Source organism: Xenopus laevis, chromosome 8S (assembly GCF_017654675.1).
Source record: "Xenopus laevis strain J_2021 chromosome 8S, Xenopus_laevis_v10.1, whole genome shotgun sequence".
In the NCBI taxonomy this organism is placed as follows: domain Eukaryota; kingdom Metazoa; phylum Chordata; class Amphibia; order Anura; family Pipidae; genus Xenopus; species Xenopus laevis.
The window spans coordinates 51,297,752-51,322,010 of NC_054386.1; the positions used below are offsets into that span (position 1 = coordinate 51,297,752).

The 24,259-nt window shown below is 39.1% G+C and overlaps 1 protein-coding gene across 4 annotated transcripts in view; it reads right to left on the reverse strand.

Annotated features, from left to right (window-relative positions):
* The window catches only part of LOC108700067 (ectodysplasin-A), a 182,447-nt gene that overhangs the window by 62,739 nt on the left and 95,449 nt on the right, over positions 1-24,259 (reverse strand). For all 4 annotated transcript variants that reach the window (XM_018232933.2, XM_018232932.2, XM_018232931.2 and 1 more), the window contains exon 2: positions 19,951-20,059. In XM_018232933.2, the coding sequence (XP_018088422.1) occupies positions 19,951-20,059 (109 nt within the window). The remainder of the gene's footprint in view (positions 1-19,950; positions 20,060-24,259) is intronic.

The following is a 24,259-nucleotide window of genomic DNA, read 5'->3' on the forward strand; positions in this document are numbered from 1 at the left end:
TATTTTCTTAAAAATATATGCTCATTTTGGATTGGATGCCAGCTACATGTTTCAAAAACGTTGCCCAAGGGGCATGTTTCCTATTGTGCTGCATCAACTCTTCTTTTAACAACACTCTGTAACCACTTGGGAATAGTAGTTTTGAATGAGAAATGTTGTCCCATTCTTGTCTGGTATAGAATTTCAGCAGCTCAACATTTCGGGGTATTTATCCTTTCATAATACAAATGTTTTAAATGGGCAACAGGTCAGGACTGCAGTTAGGCACCCTGACTCTTTTACGATGGAGTCATGCTGTGGCAATATGGTTAGTATGGGGTTTGCGGTTGTCTTGCTGAAATAAGAAAAGCTTTTCCTTGATACAGATGTCTGGATAGCATATATTGCTCCAAATCCTGTATCACAGATGCTGGCTTTAGAACAGTGATAAGTAGACTTTCCTCTTTAGCCTGGATGAAGTCTATGATTTCCAAAAATAATTAAAAGTTTTGTCTGACCACAGCACAGTTTTCAACTTTGCTTAATTTTTAACGAGCTTGGGCCCATGGTGTTTCTGGATCTTGTTTATATATAGTTTCTTTTTCATATGGTTTTTAGAAAACAGTAACATTTCTCAGTTTTAACATTTGATATGGTGTCTTTACAAAGATGGGTTTAAAAGTCTTGCAGGCCATCCCAATCTCTTTTTATTTACACTTTACACAGTGTCCCAAATTTTCTTTGAGACCAGGGTTTTAATTCCTACGTGTTAATGTTATTAGTATGATGTATCTTATCTGTTAATTACTCAATGTATGCTGCCCTAAACCAGTCTTTTGTGGTGACCCCTTCTATTGCTGATGTGTTAACATATGGCCCCAAATCCTGTCTCTATATGCTTTACAGAATTTAGCTAATAATGCCCACCTCAGCTGTATGTTACTAATAATAACTGTATAACCCATGTGGTGCACCCACTGTAGAACCTACAGTGCCATAATAGAGGTACCACAGTGCCAACCACGTAGATTCTGCAGTTGCACATGCCACTCTAAATACTTACTGGCAAAATGTAGCATTGTAATATCAAAGAATACTGGCACATAAAGCACTAGATCAATGCATGGAATAACAATAATTATAGCACTTGTTTAAGAGTAAAACAACCCTAGTTTCAGACCTATATTTATAGTGCAGACTTTAATCCCACTTTGAGGTCCAGCATTTGGTACAGGTCCCCCTTGCTTCATAACAAGGTTAAAGATATATGAAAATACTGCTGTTTTGGCAATTTGGCCATAGCTCCATATCTTACTACTAGGGTAGTAAATAGGCCAAGCCAACAGTTAAAGAACTAGTGGCTTAAGGTATGACACTTGTGGATCAGAGGTATGAGATGGTCTCCAAAGTCTATTCCTGATTTATACAAACACCACATTATGCCAGGTACAACCATTAAGATGATTACTTTGACCAGAGAATACTACCTGCGGAATGACTGCTATGAGTTTCTACACCTGGGCAAACTTTGTACCTTTTTTTGTACCTTTTTTTGTACCTTTTATTACATTCCCCCCTTAGCCACATGTTGTTTAGACCTTTCTCTCCAATTTACAGACTTTTTTTTTTGAAAAGTAAATTTTAATTTATTTTCAAAACAAACAAAATTATATTAATAACAAAAAACAATTAAAACAAAACAACATACTCAAAGCAGTTATCGAAAGAAGGTCACATGTGCAAATAAGCTATTACCCCTTAGCCACATGTTGTTTAGACCTTTCTCTCCAATTTACAGACTTTTTTTTTTGAAAAGTAAATTTTAATTTATTTTCAAAACAAACAAAATTATATTAATAACAAAAAACAATTAAAACAAAACAACATACTCAAAGCAGTTATCGAAAGAAGGTCACATGTGCAAATAAGCTATTACCTAACTCAGTTTTTACTTCTAGGGGCTGATTCATTAAGGGTCGAATATCGAGGGTTAATTAACCCTCGATATTCGACTAGGAATTGAAATCCTTCGACTTCGAATATCGAAGTCGAAGGATTTAGCGCAAATTCTGCGATCGTACGATCGAAGGATTATTCCTTCGATCGAACGATAAAATCCTTCGAATCGAACGATTCGAAGGATTTTAATCCAACGATCGAAGGAATATCCTTCGATCAAAAAAACTTAGGAAAGCCTATGGGGAAGGTCCCCATAGGCTAACATTGACTTCGGTAGCTTTTAGCTGCTGAACTAGGGGGTCGAAGTTTTTTTTAAAGAGACAGTACTTCGACTATCGAATGGTCGAATAGTCGAACGATTTTTAGTTCGAATCCTTCGATTAGAAGTCATAGTCGAAGGTCGAAGTAGCCCATTCGATGGTCGAAGTAGCCCAAAAAATACTTCGAAATTCAAAGTTTTTTTACTTCGAATCCTTCACTCGAATTTAGTGAATCGGCCCCCTAATGTTATATAGTATCAAGTCATCTGCTTGCTTCTTTCCCGTGTTGGGAAATGAAAATGTGGTGTATCGCATAGGAATTTGCTGTGCCCTATCTTAAATTATTATTATTATTATTAAACTATTCAGTATGGGGTGGAAAGTGTAGGCGGTAGTAAGGGAACATCCTTGGCATGTCGGTAGGGAAAGTTACGTAGGTCCTCCAAGTATGCTAGAATTGATGCCTGGAGGGGGGTATTGGGGTTATAGGCATCCGGAACAAAGAACCAGCGTAAATAGTGTATTTGCGAAGCCAAATAGTAGAGCTGGAGGAGAGGAAGTGCTACGCCCCCTTCGGACAGAGGGGCAGTGGGTTTTTTCCAGGCTACCCTCTGTGGTTTGTTGTTCCATATAAAGGGGATTAAACTTTCATTAATCTGTTTAAAAAGGTAGTTGGGGGCGTGGCCTAGATGCGTGTGGCAGGCCTACGGAGTGAATGCCATGTTCCACACAAAATGGCACTAAGACACCAAGAGATGACCGGGAGGCCTCACCGGAGCCAGGTACCAATTCACAGTTGGCACACTCTGAGTATTATGACACAGCAACGCTTAAGCAAATTTGCCAGAGACCCTGTGGCACAGGCTGCCAATAGTCCCCATGTACCAGACATGCAGGAGGCAAAACAAATCACTAACGCTGAAACACCAAGTGTACCAGACCCCACCCTGCGAGAAATATTGTGGTTACTGCCGCAGAACCATACCACTGTACTGGATGAGATGAGTTAAAGATTGACTTTAATCCAGATAATGTTCACATAATTGGTTTACCAGAAAGAGCAGAGGGAAGACAAGTGGAAACATTCTGAGAGCACTGGCTGCACAAACTCTTTCAACCAAACATGTTCTCAGTCAACGTTGTTATAGTGTGGGCACATAAGAGTCCCTGGTAAGCCACCTCCACCGGGTGCGCTACCACAGCCTATCATTGCTCGCTTGCTAAACTACAGATATATAGACAAAATTATCCAAGAAGCAAGGAAACTGGGAAACATTATGTTCTAGAACCAAAGAATATCCTTCTACCCGGATTTTTCCGTAGAGGTCCAGAAACAAAGAACAAAATTCACCTTGGTTAAGGAGACCCTGCGCAAATGCCACATCCCTTATTCTATGATATTCCCGGCCCGTGTTAGAGTCATGGCAACCAACCGCACTTATTTTTGCGCTATACCAGAGGAGGCACATTCTTGGATGGAGAATATTTAAGAGAATAGCACAAAGCCATGTATGTTGCAGGTGGGGAGCTTACCCCTTTAATTTAAAGTGACCACCTGTGCATCAACTTTTCAGGGGGGGATTAATCCTCCCCTGACTAAGGGAGGGCTAATCCCCCAGAAATGTTGATGCACAGGTGGTCACTTTAAATAAAAGGGGTAAGCTCCCCTCCTGCAACATACATGGCGTTGTGCTATTCTCTTAAATATTCTACATTGTACTGACACGTGCTGACCGTCTAGAGAGATCTGCACCACCAGGGCAGGAAACATTGTGGGAAGGGTGAGAGGTGCGGTTCATCTACACACAGAATATTCTTGGATGGAGGCACTACCGGCAGATACAGCACGGCAACCGCCTCAACCACCACGCTCTCCACGACAAAAACTAATACCAGACTGATCTACGAAGACAAGGGGTTATCTGACCCATTTTGCCAATTGGTAAGTGGAGCTACACTACATGCTTTATCTTCCACTTCGAGGTTTATTTCAGAGAACTGAATTGAAAGCCTTTGGATTCCACCCCCACTTGATATTCAGAGCAACTACAGCCCATCAGTTTGGGAGATTGACTCTTTCTCAGGTTGGGGGTAGAGCGAGCAGGGAGGGAAAGTTGATTGGGGTTTTTATGTTGCTGTCTTTCCTTATCCCCTTTGTTAGGGACTATGTACAAGCTGTGGAAAGTACTCGAAAGATATTTTGTGAACTTACTCTGCTCATATACCCTACAGGCCTACTTGGTCGGCCTCTAAGACCTACATCATCAAAGCAGCTGGAGCCACTAATTACAGAGCCACTGTGTCACTGGAACAGATAGTTGGGCCACTCAGCCCCCACACTTTTTCCCATTTACAATAAACATTATATCCTGGAACGTTAGTGTTCAGGGTAGCCCAATCAAGAGAGGGCTGGTATTTCAAATGCGTAAAAATGCCAAACCCCACATAATTTTTTTTTACAGAAAACCCATCCGGATGGCTTAAAACTGCTTTCCCTGAGAATTGGATAGCTTCAATATATCATTCCACATATTCTAGCTATGCTAGAGGGTTTTTTTATATTGGTATCAAAATTGTATATTTTTACGCTGCATAGATTAATAACTGATAGGGAGGGCAGATATATTGTTATGTATTGTTCTTTATTCTACAAACCATATCTGATAATTAACATATATGCTCCCCCATCATTTAAGGAGGAATGGATGTCTCACATTATGGGAAGGGTGGCTACTTTTCCAGTACTACCATTGCTGTTAATGGGGGATTTTAATACAGTGTTGTCAGAAAAGGCCACAGCCCTTGGCTGCTTGGGCCTCCACCTTTCAATTAAATGATCTCTGGAGACAAACACCTGGAATAAAAATCACATGTTATTCGGCATCTCACAATACTACTGTATGTCTAGGATTAATCAGGCACTAGGTTCACCTGAGATAGTCAAAAGCTTGGTGTCTGCAGTAATACTGCCTAAAGTCATTTTGGATCATTGCCCATTATCGATCTAGCAACAAATGTTAACCCATCGGATTCCATCTGGAGGCTTAGCAGCTTTTGGGTCAAATTTGACTCCATATCAGAACCTATAGAGGCAGAATTAGACTCCTATATTAAAATTATCTCTCCTCAGACGGAATGGGATGCCCTCAAAGCTTACTCCAGGGGTCTCTATAGACTTAACATGCATATTCACACTCTTATATTCCCAGATCAAACAGGATTCATTCCAGGCCGCTCCACAGACATTAATCTAAGAAGGCTTTTCACGAATATTTCAATAAAGCATGAGACCCCATGCCTAAGAAATGTGATTACCCTTGATAAAGAAAAGGCCTTTGACTCTGTGGAGTGGAACTTTCTTAAAGCAGTACTGGATGTAATGGGACTTGGGAAAAATATCAAGAAATGGATTAACGCACTATATAACCAACCTAAAGCCAGAGTTAGAATCAATCACAACACCACCAAACCCTTTGATCTCTCTTATGGTACCTGACATGATTGCCCCCTCTCGCTGTTGCCGTTTGCTTTGGCCGTGGAGCCTTTGGAAATGCTTCTGAAAGGGATACTGTCATGGGAAAAAACTTTTTTTTCAAAATGAATCAGTTAATAGTGCTACTCTAGCAGAATTCTGCACTGAAATCCATTTCTCAAAAGAGCAAACAGATTTTTTAATATTCAATTTTGAAATCTGACATGGGGCTAGACATATAGTCAATTTCCCAGCTGCCCCAAGTCATGTGACTTGTACTCTGATAAACTTCAATCATTCTTTACTGCTGTACTGCAAGTTGGAGTGATATCACCCCCTCCCTTTTTCCCCCCAGCAGCCAAACAAAAGAACAATGGGAAGGTAACCAGATAGCAGCTCCCTAACACAAGCTGCCTGGTAGATCTAATAACAACACTCAATAGTAAAAACCCATGTCCCACTGGGACACATTCAGTTACATTGAGAAGGAAAAACAGCAGCCTGCCAGAAAGCATTTCTCTCCTAAAGTGCAGGCACAAGTCACATGACCAGGGGCAGCTGGGAAATTGACAAAATGTCTAGCCCCATGTCAGATTTCAAAATTAAATATAAAAAAATCTGTTTGCTCTTTTGAGAAATGGATTTCAGTGCAGAATTCTGCTGGAGCAGCACTATTAACTGATTGATTTTGAAAAAAAAATTTTTTTCCCATGACAGTATCCCTTTAAGGAAAACCCAGAAAGCACAGAAAAAGTTGCAATGTATGCAGACGATACACTATTGTTTTTAAAAAATCCATATGAAGCATTTGGGTCTGCGCTTGAACTAATAAACCGTCACACTCTATTCACGGGACTGATAATAAACTGGAGCAAGTCAGCAATGTTTCTCATAGATGACTTCATAGTAGATCTACAGAAACTTCAATTCAATACAGGTAGCCTCATTCAAATATTTAGGAATAGTGGTGCACAAAGATTTAGAAAAATTCCAAGAACTCAACTTAAATCCTCATATGTAATCTGGAATTTAAAATTTCCAATTTGGGCCACACTCCCGTTGACCGTTTAGGGTGCATTAATCTGTCTAACTACCTCTAACATTACCATCTACTTTTTTTTCGGAACTCTCTGTATTGGGCTGACAAAACACCTAGAGTTGCCCTATCTACACAACACCTACCCATTGACACAGGAGGTCTGGCTGCCCCAAATCTAAACTTATATTATCTTGCAGCTAAGGTGGTGCACAGGCTTGGTGGGCAACCCTGTCACAGGGTAATGCTGCTACTAACTTAAAGGCTCCTTGGTAGGCTCTAATGAGGCTTTAAAAAAACTTGTTATACAGAGGTATTGAGCAAAATACTGGGGTTGCCACTCTCAAAAGCCCGTCTCTTCTTGGAGGTAGGCTCTCAATAGATTTCCCAAGAACCACAGTCAGTGCTCCCAACATACGCCATTATGGTTTTACCCAAATATTAGGGATGCACCGAATCCAAGATTCGGTTCTGAATTCTGCCTTTTACAGCAGGATTCGGATTCGGGTGAATCCTTCTGTCCGGCCGAACCGAATCCTAATTTGCATATGCAATTTAGGGGTTAAGAGGGAAATCGCATGACTTTTTGTCACAAAACAAGGAAGTAAAAAATGTTTTCCCCTTCCTACCCTTTATTTGCATATGCAAATTAGGATTCATTTCGGTATTCGGCCGAATCCTTCCTGAAGGATTGGGGGGGTTCGGCCTAATCCAAAATAGTGGATTTGGTGCATCACTACCAAATATACCTCAATTGAAAAGTATACCCGATCCTAAGATATGGGCCTCCTGGGGAATCAAATATTTAGGAGATGTCATAGATCAGGGTAGGCTTCTTGCCTTCACAGCTTTGCAATATAAATTCACTCTTCCACATAATATGTTCTTCAGGTACCTGCAACTGAGGCATGCCAACCAAACACAATTCGGTGATGCAGTGATAGACACTATGCCTAACCAAATAGGAAAAAAAATGTTACACCGACCCACCTTAGACAGTTATCGCTCTTTTATGGTATACTTCTTAAAGCAAATGTTAGTAAGACAAAACAGAGGCGCCAAAAAGGATAAAAATAGCTAAAAGCACTTAAAAACCCAATGGGTGATTCAGAGGTCTGGAACCAAGATGCTGCTCAATTTCTGATGGATTTGGGGTCTTTGTCTTGTTGAAACACCCATTTCAAGGGCATTTGCTCTTCGGCATAAGGCAACATGACCTCTTCAAGTATTTTGATGTATTGAAAATGATCCATGGTAGGCCCAACCCCATAGTATGAGAAACATCCCCATATGATGATGCTTGTGCCACCATGCTTCACTGTCTTCACAGTGTACTGTGGCTTGAATTTAGTGTTTGGGTCATCTGAAAAACAGTCATTTCTCTTTAGGCCAATCCATGTGTTCTTTGGCAAATTGTAACCTCTTCAGCACGTCTTTTTGTTCAACAATTGGACTTTGCGGGGAATTCTTGCAGATAGCTTGGCTTCACATAGGCATCTTCTAATTGTAACAGTACTAACAGGTAACTTTACAACTTCTTTTCCATTTTTCCCCATGTCTTTTAGGATTTGATTGCCATTTTAAAGCATTTGAGATCATTTTAGCTGAGCAACCTATCATTTTCTGCACGTCTTTATATGTTTTTCCCTCTCCAATCAACTTTTAAATCAAAGTAAGCTGTTCTGAAAAATGTCTGGAATGACCCATTATACTCTGACAGAAATGCACTATAACCAGCAAGCACAACATTAGCTGCCTTCCTACCTTAAATAAGGGCTGTAATTGACACCTGTTGTTTCACAGAATGAATGACCTCACTAATTGAACTCCACAATGCAATAACAAGCTATTATATTGAACACTTTTAACAAACCTTAATTCATGATTCAATTACACAGAATCAGCAACATGCTATCAGTAAATTTTCCCTGTAGAAATAGAATTTCAATCAAAAACACTGACATCAGGTTAGTGATGTCGGACTGCTATTATTCTGAACACAACTGTATGTTATGTTTTTTTGCAGTGAGCCAGGCTAAATCTTTAGAAGAAAATGGTAAATTATAATGCACAGGACAGATTTTGGATGCCAACTTGGTCAGTCCTGTTCTGATAGGACTTTAGCCTATGGGCTCTGAACTGTCCAGTGTCTGTAAGCAGCGACATGAGCAGTGAGATGTTTAACAGGCATATAGTATTTTTTGAAGTAATATATTATAAAAATGGAGCAAAAAATAGAAAAGCTGAAAAATGCATATATTTGGGTAGAATACATACGAAAACAATTTGCTTAAAAGGTGAACCACCCCTTCAACCGTCTCCCTAAGGGCTCTTACACACAGGCGGGTTTTTCCTGCGCTACCCTGCTTTGTGCTTTCTTCTGTTCAGCCGCAGGGGAGCACAGGAGTAGACACACTCAATTATTGTGAAGGGGGCTGTACTCACACAGATGTATGTATGCACCAAACACAGGTGAAAAGATAAAATGCAACATGCTGCCTCCCACCTGCTTTTGGCATTCGTTGCGTCTGCATGCGTCTGCATGCGTCTGTGTGAGTACAGCCTCCTTCACAATAATTGATGTAACACCTTTTTAAGTCCTCTCTTGGGGCTGCGAGTTGAAGGAGGCACAGTGCTGTACTCCTTTCATCATGCTATACATTGCCCGAAATATGACTGCATCTTTTAAAAGGCACCTATAAATACTGCTTGTAAAAGATGAAATAATATCAGCATCTTGCCTTAATTTGTGATGTCAACTGGTATTTTACCCCAAAGCATCTGACTTTACTCTGTCCCCAAAAAAAGCTTCATTTCCAATCTTCAGAACAAAGAGAACGTCAGAATTAATGTTGCACACTTCCCATCAAGCCATGCGCCTTTCATTATTAGAGCGTTCTGCTATGCCTGTTTAAGGTTGGCCACTGAAAACATACATGGGATTTTCTTTTGCTTTTAGTAATTATTTGCCACATACTGCATGAGAAATCATTTTCACAACAATGTCCCCTACATGAGCAATAAGGAATACTATATTCAATATATTTAGCAACAAAGAGCACATCTAAAGCCTAAGCTACCCGACAAGGGAATTGCAAGATTTGTAGTTACATTTACATATCCATTTCTCCCTGAAATTTAGCATTTCATGCATGTCACAAATTATTCAGGAAATGGCTCAATTTTATTTTTAAACAGATAAAGAGTATAGTATAGAGTATAAGTATATGTGTGTATGAAATGTATTACCTGGAATAGAAGATTTTTCCTATAAGAGATCTTTCCATAATTTAAAGCAACTTAAAGTAACAGTAACACCAAAAAATTTAAAGTGATTAAAATATAAAAGTGCTGTTGCCCTGCACTGGAAAAATTAAAGTGTTTGCCTCAGAAACACAACTTTTTATATAACTAGTTTATATAAACAATCTGTTGTGTAGCCATGGGGCAGCTATTCAAGCACAGGATACACAGTAGATAACATAAGTTCTGAAGAATCCCATTGTATACTACAGATCTTATCGATTATCTGCATTTCTAAAGCAAACACACCCGTTATACCAGTGCAAAGCAACGGTACATTATTATATTTTCCTTACTTTAAAAGACTTTCATTTTTTGGTATTACTGTTCCTTTAAGGTTGTTAAAAGCACTGAAACGTTAAAAGACATAACAAGTAAAAGTTTCTGTTTTATTATTTCAGTGAAAGTCAAATTTGTCAAACCACATTCTTAAATATGCTATGGAAATGGCATTGTATTTTGTGTTTTGCAGCTTTCAGTATGATAGGTTTCCAGATAATAGATCCAATACCTGCTTATTATGTATTCAGTTGTGGGATGGCATGGACTGTGGTGCATGGGCAATATTAACATTTTTACTTATCTATATGGTTATTTACTTATCCCTGGGGCGCAAGTGCAGGAGCGCTTTGCATATTAAGTGGGGCATTGTAAAATAACCCCTTTTAAATTATTTTAATAAGGCCTAGCATGGTGAAGGCAGGACAGTTTATTTGCAGTTAAAAGTGAATTAATTCCATGTGACCTTTGGGAAGTCTTAATTCTCTGTACCTTATACATCAAACTTGCCTTGTAAGCGCCTTGTATATAATATACTTTATATAATACACAGCAGTCATTCTGGGTTCAGTCAGTAGCATGCCTCTCTATACAGAGAAGGTTGTCATGTCCAAGAGGATTATTCAAAAATGCTCTTCTAACAAGGAAAAATGGTATTTAAATAAACAAAAAATTTTGGTAGGGAATTATACGATACCAGTATCATATAATATGACTAGGAAAAAAAGACATACTTTCATTTGGAAAAGCTCCCCATCCTATTCACATCATTTTCTTGAATAGGCTGCCAAAACTTTGATTAAAAATATCCTCAAATATTGTGTCTATTTGATTATGAATTAATTTTCTTGTATTGTATTTCTTGTATTGTCTTGTGTTGTATGAAAAAATCTCAGTTAACTTGAGACAGCTTGACTATTGACTATAGGAAGTGTTCTAGTAATCATTTTAGTTGACTGCAAAATTTTGGTGCAATTACTATTTTCAATTACCTGAAATGAAATAAAGTGTTCATTAGCTTCATGTTTGTCAATTATGTGTGCTGCAATAGCTGAAGATGTATCCTTCCTATTGATACATGCTAGATGTTCTAGAATTATGGGATAGATTCCTAGTGAGAGGATATGATACTAATACGATCAAGAGAGCATGTGATAAAGCGGTGTTGAGCAAGAGAGAGGATATAGACAAAAAAAAGGTACTCAAAAGAAACAAACAGATAATAATAAAATTAGATTTATTACTACACACACTTTGGAAACTGAAAAGATACAGCGAATAATTAATGACCACTGGCAGATTTTGAGGTCGTACCCGGTGCTTTCGCAACTTAACCTTGGGAAGCCACAGTTTGTCTACAGGCGAGGTTACAATCTGAGGGACAGAGTGTCACCAAGTATGTTAACTGATAAAAGAGAGAATAGAAATTGGTTACGTACCACTGGGACTTACATATATGGTGCCAACTGAACCTATGCCAACTGTCAGACTCTGAATGTCATTTATCTCGCTACTTGTCGATGTAATGCACAATATGTTGGTAAAACAACTAGGAAACTTAAAGACAGAGTCTAGCATGTATCAATATGAAGGATACATCTTCAGCTATTGCAGCACACATAATTGACAAACATGAAGCTAATGAACACTTTGTTTCACTTCAGGTAATTGAAACTGTGAGATTGGGAAAGAGGAAAGGAGACATTGATAAGTTATTATCTAAAAAAAAGAGGTCAAGTGGATGTCCTTATTGGAGACAGTTACACCACAGGGGCTAAATAAGGAATGTGATATAAAATTTTACATGGATTAAATAAGTATCCAACTATGACAAGAAATAGATTTAATCATAGAAACATATGTGTACAGCAAAATAACTGTGATATACTGAATAAAATAAATTGAGAATATTATACTTATAAATCAATTACAGAACAATTATAATCTATACCCCTTTAAATATTTATTTAAATAACTATTCGAGCAACGTGTAAAAGGATACGGTGCTAATTTTTGGTGTCATTTAAAAACTGATCCAGGTTATATATACAGAGAAAATTATTTTATATTAAATTTCTGATGGTTTTTACATTTTATCTATATATTAAATATACTTTAATATTGACACAATTAATTTATGGTTCACCTAATCACGTTTTTAGATGTATTTTCCTCTCTACACTTGTGGTCTAAAATAAGTAAACACAAATATGATGTTTTATTTTTATCAGAAGCATCTTATAAATTAATTGATTCTGCTTGTAATTCAATGATTTAATCTAAATGCCTTTATCACTACGGTTTGTTTATTTATTGTTAAAATGACACTTTGATAATAATGATTGACACTTTGATAATAATGATTGACACGTGTATGCCACTCTATTTAAACATGTCTACACGTAATGCCCATTGAACTCTAAAGGAAGTGCCCGGTCACGAGGGCACGAAATGCGTTAGTTTGCACACCCACCACTGTTTGTATCACCACTGAGTATGTTGAAATAAAGCCGCATTGATATTATCTCCATTGCCTCCCGTGGATATGTTGGACTGCGCTGCAGGCAGGTAATGTTTAATGTTTCTATCTATTATGCTGTATAAAATTAAATTCACCATAAAAACAGTGTAAAAAGCTGGGTAAAATAAATGGCAAACTAAATAAGGTGTGTGATCTTTTACGCCATGTGAAGGCCAGATTTTCTGCCTTTATTTTACACTGATTCAGACCTTTGTAAGTAAGTTCTGGTGGAAGTTGCTTAAAGAGATTCTGTCATTTTTATGGTGTTGTTTTTATTTCTAAATTACACTGTTTACATTGAAAAAACATCACCCTACCAAAATTTCATTCCTAACCCAACAAGTGTTTTTTTTTTTAGTTGTAATTTTGGTGTGTAGGCAGCCATCTCAGGTCATTTTGCCTGGTCATGTGCATTCAGAAAGAGCCAGCGCTTCAGGATAGAATTGCTTTCAGGAAGGTTATTGTTTCTCCTACTCAATGTAACTGAAGGAGTCACAGTGGGACAAGGATTTTTGCTATTCTTATATCTACCGGGGAGCCCTTATCTGGTTACCTCCCCACTGTTCTATTGTTAGACTGCTGGGGGGTGGGGGGGGTTGTGATATCACTCCAGTGATATCACAGTGCAGCAGTAAAGAGAAGAAATTCCAGTGGCACACTGAATGCTGAAAAAAGTGTTAAGTTTATTCACCCAAATACATACAGACAAGGGCTTGTCTGTATGTATTTGGGTGAATAAACTTAACACTTTTTTCAGCATTCAGTGTGCCACTGGAATTTCTTCTATGTACCTACATGACCCGCATGGCAGGAGTGGGTTCTCCGGTGTAGCACCTGGTAACACAAAGGGTACATGATCAGGGGTGGAAGCACTCTACCATACTGTAGTGCAGCAGTAAAGAGTGACCAAAGTTTATCAGAGCACAAGTCACATGACTGGTGGAACCTGGGAAACTGACACTGTATCTAGTCCCATGTCAGATTTCATGCAAGACTCTTGTAGGAGGGGTCCTTCAGACCGGTTCTCTATCTCAAAGCATTAAACAAGTTTCTGGTCATACCCAACTTCAAGATGGAATCTCTCAGATCAGTGATAGCCAATGTTCAAAGGGAGATTTTTTAACTAGCGTCGATCTGCGAGACGCTTACTTACATGTAGCCATTCACAAGGAGCATCAGAAGTTTCTCAGGTTTGCATCAGCGGGTCAACAATATTAGTTCCAAGCCCTACCTTTCAGCCTAGCCACAGCGCCTCGGGTGTTCACAAAACTGAGGTCGGTCTTGATGGCTTACATCCGGCAACAAGAAATATTCATCCTCCCTTATCTGGACGACCTACTCTTAAGATCCCCTACCTACGATCTGGCAGTAGCTCATACCAGTTCTTGTTTAGCGATCCTGGAGTCTCATGGCTGGAAGTTTTACCACACAAAGAGCTCTTTGGTACCCGCGCAATCTATAATTTTCTTGGGAGTCAAATTAGACTCCACGCAACACAAGATGAGTAAAACAAAGAAAGCTCACAAGCGCAGCCACAAAGGCCGCTGCTATCAAACACATGACTACCAGATTCTGCATGCATCTTTTAGGCCTCATGAACATGGCCATAGAGGTAGTTCCCTTTGCCCAAGTCCACATGCGCCCCCTGCAATTGGAATTTCTTCACAAGTGGGCCAAGGTTCACCACAGTCCCGCAGCCCACATCACAATCTCCCACCATACAGCAGAGTCGTTGAGATTGTGGCAACAACCACACAATCTGCTCAAAGGCGAAAATTGTTCCATGACCGATTGGGCCATAGTCACAACAGACACCAGTTTCCAAGGCTGGGGAGGAGTGTTTGATCACAGCTCAGTTCAGGGCATAAGGCACCACCAGAAACAAAACTACATATAAACATTCTAGAACTTCTAACAGTCTATTTATCCAATTTAATTCCTCCAGGGCCGTCCAGTAAAGGTGCAATCCAACAACGCCACCACAGTAGCATACATAAATCACCAAGGCGGCACCCAGAGCAAAATGGCCTGGAGAGAAGTATCAGCCGCTGGGGTTTTCCCCCGATCATAACTGCCACAATGCTCCAAGCCCGCAAGGGCGTCACAGCAAACTCTTATCACCGTATATGGAAAAACTTATCTTAATTGATGTAAGGAAAGCCACAAAGATTCATCCACTCTACACATACCAACTCTGCTAGTTTTCTTACAGAATGGACTGGACAAAGGCTTGGCGATCAGTTCTTTGAAGGTTCAAATCTCAGCTCTCAGTTTTTCCAACACCAGTTGGCCCTCCATCCAGATATTAAAACATTTATCCAAGCAGCAGCACACATAAGACCACCGTATAAACACCCAGTTCCCCCATGGGATCTGAATTTTGAGGGCCCTCCAAATGACACCATTTTAGCTTCCATCAACATTAAAGGGGACCCGTCACCCAAAGAAATTATTCAAAATCCTATTTTATCACATTAGTCAAGCAAAATGAACTTTAATTACACTGTATAAATGATTTGAATCTTGTTTCCTTCAGTCTGGGATTTCAAAATTATAGCAAGCAGGCAGCAGCCATTTTGTGGACACTGTTATTAAGACAAGCCTTGTGTCATCTCAGAATCTTGTTTGTGCACCAGAATGGGGGACCCAATGTCCATTTCCATGCCCTGGTTACACAATTAAATGGTTAAGAGAATGGGGGAATGTGGGGAGAGCAGTGACATCTAGGAAGTGCTGAATGGAAAGTGAAAGTAATTGTTTGCCCCGCCTCTATGCCACTGGCATAGAGGAGGGGCAGACAATATTTGATTGACAGCTGAGATTTTTAAATGAGCTTACAACAGCTATAAATGCTTTAATAAAAAATAGAAATTGGATTTCATGTTTACTTTGAAAAGGACTTTCATTATACAGATTTTTGTGTCTGGGTGACAGGTCCACTTTAAGTTACTTACCTCGAAAGGTGGTCTTCATAGTTGCCATTTTCTCTGCACGACGAGTATCTGAATTGGAGGCTCTAAGCCATACGTGCCCCTTTAAAGCAGTACATAAGGTATACTGCATATATACAGTAAAGCAATTTCTCTGTTTTGTGATCCTGGGTTCATTAATGTTCAAAACCAAACTTTGGAAATGAACAATCAGTTTATGTGCAAGAAGTGAATTAAACATTCAGCCATTCGATGGGTGTCTGAGACCACAATGATTCAGCTCAATGGCAGCATACCTCCTGGTGGCCTCGATCCATGAACCAGATTGCTTAACAATCAGGCCAGCAACCTGACCGCCATATGAAGCTGCACAACATGGAATCGGCCTCTTCTCTTTCATTTACCTTTGTCAGAAACGTAACTAGATGTGGACAGGCCCTGGCACAGGACGCGCAGCCGGGCCCCCGCCCCCCTCCGTACACCCAGAACTGGCCGGGAATATGACTGTCGGGGGGCCCTGAGGGGTGCGGGCCCTGGCCCGCTCACACCCCCTGCTCCCCTGGTAGTTCCGCCACTGACCTTTGTGATGAACAGCATATTGATGAACATCAAAAAGTGGGAAATTCCACTTCCAACTGAAGCTTAATTGAACCACCCACAGTATTTGATAAAAATTTTTTTTTACTGCTGCGGGCTAGAAATCAATCAGTTTAGTCAGGCCTGGAAAAAGATATTTAGGCATTTCAGACATTTGCTAGGTATATTGTGGCTTGTACATGAGTGGGCTTTGAGGCAGAAACATTTGGAGGACAAGTGTAAAAAAAACACCAATATAGTATACTGCATTTAATTTATGATAATAATAAAGCATATCACACAGAAGACATAACAAAACTCTGCTTCTCTGTCGGCCCCATATGCACCAACTTGAGGCATTTCCAAAGAATCTTTATAAAGGCCAGATCATCCTCTTATCATCATATATTAAAGGGATCCTGTCATCGGAAAACATGTTTTTTTCAAAATGCACCAGTTAATAGTGTTACTCCAGCAGACTTCTGCACTGAAATCCATTTCTCAAAAGAGCAAACAGATTTTTTTTATTCAATTTTGAAATCTGACATGGGGCTAGACATTTTGTCAATTTCCCAGCTGCCCCTGGTCATGTGACTTGTGCCTGAACTTTAGGAGAGAAATGCTTTCTGGCAGGCTGCTGTTTTGTCTTCTCAATGTAACTGAAGGAGTCTCAGTGGGACATGGGTTTTTACTATTGGGTGTTGTTCTTAGATCTGCCAGGCATCTGTTATCTTGTGTTAGGGAGCTGTTATCTAGTTACCTAGTGGGGGGGGGGAGGGGGTGATATCACTCCAACTTGCAGTACAGCAGTAAAGAGTGATTGAAGTTTATCAGAGCACAAGTCACATGACTTGGGTCAGTTGGGAAATTGACAATATGTCTAGCCCCATGTCAGATTTCAAAACTGAATATAAAAAAAATCTGTTTGCTCTTTTGAGAGATGGATTTCAGTGCAGAATACTGCTGGAGCAGCACTATTAACTGATTCATTTTGGGAAAAAAAAATTTCCCATGACAATATCCCTTTAACCTAAAAGAATCCAGTCATCTAACTGGCAAAAGAAAAATAAAAAGGGGTTGTTCACCTTTAGTTGAAATGTATACATTTAGTTGATACATTTCTTTTCTTTGTCCCTGCTGAGCAGATTCTCTGGGTTTCATTACAGGCAGCTGTTAGAATTGATACAATAGTTGCTAATACTTCACAGATACTGCTGAGAAATCTATCAACTAAATGCTGCAAAATTGTAACAGTTTAGAACCTGAATTTCCTATTCTTAACCTCCCGTTATTGTTAAAGCACTGAGATGTACAAAAATTGGACCAAATTTTAAGCAACTTTATTTGGCATAGTAAAAAACCTAAAATATCTTTATCTAAACTTAGGAAATCCAAATTTTTAGGTGGTCTTAATGCTCCGGATTTTAGGAAATTTAATGTAGCTGCTAACACAAGATACATTGTTGAGTGGATATCTGGTAAAGAGAAATTTACTAATCTAGATCTTGAAGTATTTTTTACTTCTAAGGAACATATTATTTCCGCTTTACATAAAAATTGGTCTGAGCAGCATATTGATATTAAAAGAAACCCAATTTATAGGGACACAATTAGTACTTGGAAGATTGTATGCAAACAAAACCATCTAAACTTTAATATTTCACCGTTCCTTTCTCCATTCTATTTGGGAGGTTTCCCTAAGAAACAGAGGATTACATTTTCTTATAAGTGGAGAAAATTTGGTATATATCAGGTCAGTCATATTATTGATCAGAATTCGGGAGATCCCTTTCCATGGAATGTAATAAAGGAAAAATATGGTCTTTCAGAAAAAGAGAGATTGAGTTATTTGCAGATCAGACATGATTTTCAACTAATTGGTAATGAAACAAAGTCACAACTAAAACATCATCAGTTTTATAATTCAATATTACAATTAGTTGAAGATCCTCAGCTAAATTGTATTTCATGGATTTCATCTCATCTATTTTATTCATTGTTTAATGATTTCGATCCACTTGAGAATCCAAGTAAAAAATGGTCTTTATTCTTAGGGGTTAATATCTCTTCCAAGGATCTCCTAAATTCTTTTCTAAAGTTTAAAACTAATATAGTTTCTGAGAGTTGGAGAGATCAACAATTTCGATTTATTCATTTGGGTTATGGATTACTATTCCAGAGTACTATAGATTCTAAGAATGTTTCTTTCTGTCCAAAGTATAAAGAACAGCATATTGATTTTTTCCACTATATTTGGGAGTGCCCATTTATTAAAAATTTATGGGAAAAAATTATTGGTTTTATCAAAAAAAAATCCATTTGGATTTAAAATTGAACCCACAGTTTGCATTGCTAGATATGAAAGGTTACTTTCAACAGTCCTATATTAGACCTTCGATAGTTGTCACTGATGAAATATTGTCTTTTTGTTGGTTAGTTATGGCAGCTACTAGAAAATCAATATTTTTTTGCTGGATTAGGGAGAATCCCCCAACTCTTAAAGATGTGCTTTCATATTTATTTAATTTATGCACTCAGGAGGTAATTAGATTTAGAATGGAAAACCTACTTCAAAGGAATAGAATTAAATGTAGATGGTCCCTTTATATTTCATCCTTGGAGACTAATAAAAAGGAGTTTATTCTTAAACTTATGGGGTAAAATGAGATTATGAATGAATAAGGTAACCTTGTAAAGTCTAAGTCATTCACACATGTCACTGTTTTGGCCACATTGTATTTATTTTGAAACGAGAATAACAGGTCAATTTGTTTATAATTTGTTTTGTTTTTATTATTTTCATGAAGAAATCTTTGGAATTTCATCATTTGTAAAAAAAAATTTCATTTGGAAACATATGTATTTTATCTTGTTAAGTCATTGTATTTTATTGAAAATTTAATAAAAAGAATTTTAAAAGAAAAGAAAAGAACCTGAATTACTAAGCAGCCAGACTGAAACACCAGAGATAGGAACATTCAACTTTTGGAAAAACTGTAAAAAATAAATAATGGAAAGTAATTGAAAAAAGTCTTTACTGGGGAACAATCTGAAAACAACTGAACTGAAAAAAGTGTTTGGAAGGTGAACAACCCCTTTAAGATAATCTTACCTGAAGCAAAAAGCATCCTTAAAGGGGTGGTTCATTATTTTTTTTTATAGTTTTACAGTTATTTGCCTTTTTCTGCTGACTCTTTGTAGCTTTCAAATGGGTCTCTGACTCGCTTTTAAAAAAAATGCTCTGTAAGGCTACAAATGTATTGTTATTGCTACTTTTTATAACTGATACTTCTATTCAGGCCCTCACCAATTCATATTCCAGTCTATTCAAATCAATGCATGGTTTCTAGGGTAATTTGGACCCTAGTTACCAAATTGCTTAAGATGCAAATTGGAGAGCTGCTGAATAAAAAGCTAAATAACTCAAAAAACACAAATAAAAACCAACTGCAAATTGTCTCAGAATATCACTCTCTACATCATACTAAACGTTATCTCAAAGGTGAACAACCCCTTTAAAATCATGCACTTTCCTTTTTATCCCTTAAACACATAAAACTAAAGAAGATCAAGTCACATGTACCCAGTTGAATGAACTGGGATTATAAATGCCCTGGAGTAAAAGCAACACTTACTCTCAGAGAGTTCGCTGCCTTTGTTCCTTTTTGTCCTCCGTAAATGCCTGCTTTCTTCTTCTTTCAGATCTGATTTCACATCAGCTCTCAAGCTATTTAGTAGCGCTACCTGCAAGGGAAAAGGTTAAGGACCATAGTTTAATGTGGACCAGAGACAAAAGGGAAAAAAAGGCAAAAGTACAATGATGGCACCAATGGTAGGGCATATAGCTATTGCTATTATAAACACTAACTAAAGCTGTGCATACACATATATACAGTCATATGAAAAATTTTGGGAACCCCTCTCAGCCTACATAATAATTTACTGCACTTTCGCCAAAAAAGATAACAGTGGTATGTCTTTCATTTCCCAGGAACATCTGAGTACTGGGGTGTTTTAAACAAACAAAGATTTTTAGTGAAGCAGTATTCAGTTGTATGAAATTAAATCAAATGTGAAAAACTGTCAAAAATATGGGTACCCTTGTAATTTTGCTAATTTCAATGCATGTAACTGCTCAATACTGATTACTGGCAATATCAAATTGGTTGAATTAGCTCGTTATGCCTTGAACTTCATAGGCAGGTGTGTCCAATCATGAGAAAAGGTATAGTATTTAAGGTGGCCAATTGCAAGTTGTACTTCTGTTTGACTCTCCTCTGAAGAGTGACAGCATGAGTTCTTCAAAGCAACTCTCAAAAGATCTGAAAACAAAGATTGTTCAGTATCATGGTTTAGGGGAAGGCTACAAAAAGCTATCTCAAAGGTTTAAACTGTCAGTGTCAACTGTAAGGAATGTAATCTGGAAATGGAAGGCCACAGGCACAGTTGCTGTAAAACCCAGGTATGGCAGGCCAAGAAAAATACAGGAGCGGCATATGTGAGAATGGTTAAAGACAACCCAAAGACCTGCAAGAACTTCTTGCTGCAGATGGTGTTTCTGTACATCGTTCTACAACTCAGTGCAATTTGTGCAAAGAACATCTGTATGGCAGGGTGATGAGAAAGAAGCCCTTTCTGCACTCACTCCACAAACAGAGTCGCTTGTATGCAAAAGCTCATTTAGACAAGCCACAGTCATTTTGAAACAAAGTGCTTTGGACTGACGAGACAAAAATTTAGTAATTAGGTCATAACAAAAAGAGCTTTGCATGGCGGAAGAAGAACACTGCATTCCAAGAAAAACACCTGCTACCTACTGTCAACTTTGGTGGAGGTTCCATCGTGCTGTGGGGCTGTGTGGCTAACAAGGGCCCCAGTCCCTGAACTAAATTTTAGGGCCTGATAAATTCAATCCAATGTCAACTAATTCTTCAAGATAATGTTCATGCATCAGTCACAAAGTTGAAGTTACGCAGGGGTTGGATATTCCAACAAGACAATGACCCTAAACACACTTCGAAATCTACAAAGGCATTTATGCAGAGGGAGAAGTACAATATTCTGGAATGGCCATTACAGTCCCCCAACTTGAATATCATCGAAAATCTATGGGATGATTTGAAGCAGGCTGTCTATGCTCGGCAGCCATGAAATTTAACTGAACTGGAGAGATTTTGTACGGACAAATGGTCAGGAATACCGCCATCCAGACACTCATCAAAGGCTATATGAGGCATCTAGAGGCTGTTACTTTTGCAAAAGGAAGCTCAACTAATTATTGATGTAATATCTCTGTTGGGGTGCCCAAATTTATGCACCTGTTTAATTTTGTTGTGATGCATATTGCATATTTTCTGTTAATCCAATAAACTTTATGTCACTGCTGAAATACTACTGTTTCCATAAGGCATGTTATATTTTAAAAGGAAGTTGCTATTTGAAAGCTCAGCCAATGATAAACAAAACTCCAAAGAATTAAGAGAGGTTCCCAAACTTTTTCATATGACTGTATGGTACATTCATAAAGTTCTGTTGCTATTTTTATACACAAATGAATGCAAAATGTGATAACAGAAATAATCCATTTCCACTACATTTGATTTTTTTTTTACTCCATTCTCCTTCTGTATTGATCAACCACCTTACAGTTTCCCTTACTTCCTTCTTTTCATAACCCTCTTTTCTGCCTCTCTTTGTGCTTGTTAGCAACATGGACTGAGGTCAAATCCCTTTTTGAGGGATAATTGTGAAGTCACAAACACAGACTTTATATTAATGCAAACTTGTTCCACAGTAGACCTAATATAGAGTAGACCCATATACAGTGAAAGCTCCGTTTTGCATCCCCTGATTTTAAAGGAGAACTAACGTTAAAATACAAATACAGCTCAAAGTATTAGCCAGTATGTTGAGATCTGCTTACCAGAAGCTTTTCTACAAGTGAGCTTGCTTGTGAAATTATTCTGAAATTAAATTCCAAATAATTCTGAATTCTGAAATAAAGTAGATTGAAAGAATATCACATCCTACTCTTAAAAATCCACATCTCAGGGCATGCACATGCGCACCACCATTCCTCTGTGCCCTGGGCATGTGCTGTTACATTGAATGCTTTCCCTGTGCAGGGTCCAGGGCCGGAACTAGGGGTAGGCAGAGTAGGCACGTGCCTAGGGCACAAAGCTGGGTGGGCGCCAGGCACGTACCTGCTCTGACGCCTACCCCATTGTCCGGTCCATCTCTCCCCGACTGGCACACGCATGTGCGCATGCACACTCGAGCGCACGTACTTTCGCGCATGCGCGCTCAAACGGACTTTCGCGCATGCGCGCTTGTACGGACTTTTGCGCATGCGCGCTCGAATGCACTTTCGAGCATGCGCACCCAAGCACACAAGCAGCCGGCGCCATGACCGGCCAGGTTGCCTAGGGCGCCTGGCTGGGTTGGCCCGGCACTGGCAGGGTCACATGACATCCAAACATCATCACTATCAATACTACCTCCGTTCTATTTAAACTTTATGCTTGAAAAATCTTTGGTTAATCACATGAATAAATGCAATACTGATTACAGACCTCAGTTGGACAAAACACGCAGCCTTTCCTCCCCCTTCCTCCCCTGTTCGCAACACTATCTTGTAAGCATAGCATGAGAGCTTCTATTACCATAGTGATGTGTAATGCTGTTCTAAACTCCTGCTCCGCTTATAAGGTAGTGTTGCGAACAGGAAGGGGGAGGAGAAAAATCGGCCAGATATCAATCGGACATGTTTGATGTTCTCCCCCGATCAAGGACTGCATTGGCTAGTTGATGCAGCCCTCGTCCTGTCGGCACCTATTCCCATCGGTGCAGGGCCGGACTGGGAGGAAAAAGCAGCCCTGGCAAAAGTATCAAAGCAGCCCATGTTTTCTCGCCAATGCAAAGCATGATATATATATTTTCAACCCCAAGGACTAGGGTGAACTAGAACTAGTGTTTATTAATAAATATTTTAAGAGCTCTATTTCTTGTACCAAGCAGGGTCCATTATCATATAATCACCAGCATTATTGTACACCCTAAATGCTTAAACTGACCCTTGCAACAAATATCTCACCCCAGTTTCTATCACAGCTATTCTGTGGATTGGATTCGTGGCCTAAGAGAGCTTGATCACCATGTGTCACAGTCCAAAATATTATGTTTATATATTATCATCTAATTGTCTCTTAGATTGTTCCTGTGGCTACTCCCATTCCCCCATAAGTAATAAAAAAGCACTACGTTTTCCCCCAGGAATAGTTACCAATAAACATAAACATGTCCTCACAGAACCCATACACACTTCCCACAGTAAATGCTGCCATACTGCATGCCTGGCTGGAGCCCAACTGCCTGCAATTACCTGAGAAGTGTGGCAGATCTTATGCCAATGCCTATCTTTGGGTGCAAACAGACACATTCGTTCGGTTCTATATTAACACAACTGGAAAAGCTTACTGGCCTTCTTCTGTGACCTTTCATACCCGTATATGCACTTCCCCTACACTTCCACTAGATGGCGAGGCATTAGAACAGTGATTAGCATATCTCCAGTCTCTCCACCTCTTATGCCACTCTGTTCAAAGCAGGCTGTTTGTTCTATTATCCGGTTTGTTGATTGCTGAAGGTGTTAACTCTGTTGTGGGAACAGTTCATTTACATATTAAAGGCGGGCCTAATTAGCATTTTTCGTCAAGCGGCCCATTTACATTTCAAAGCAAACGGCCCGTCGGGCATTTGCCCGAACCAGTAAATGGCCAGTCCGGGCCTGCATCGGTGTAATCAGATTAGTCCGATAACGCTGTGCCTTTGGTGGGCATAGTGAGGTCACCAAACGAGTGAATCTAACAGTGAATGGCCACCTGTAGCTAATTCCAGTAATTAAACAAGGTGTCCACATTCTTTGGCCAAATAGTTTATATAGGC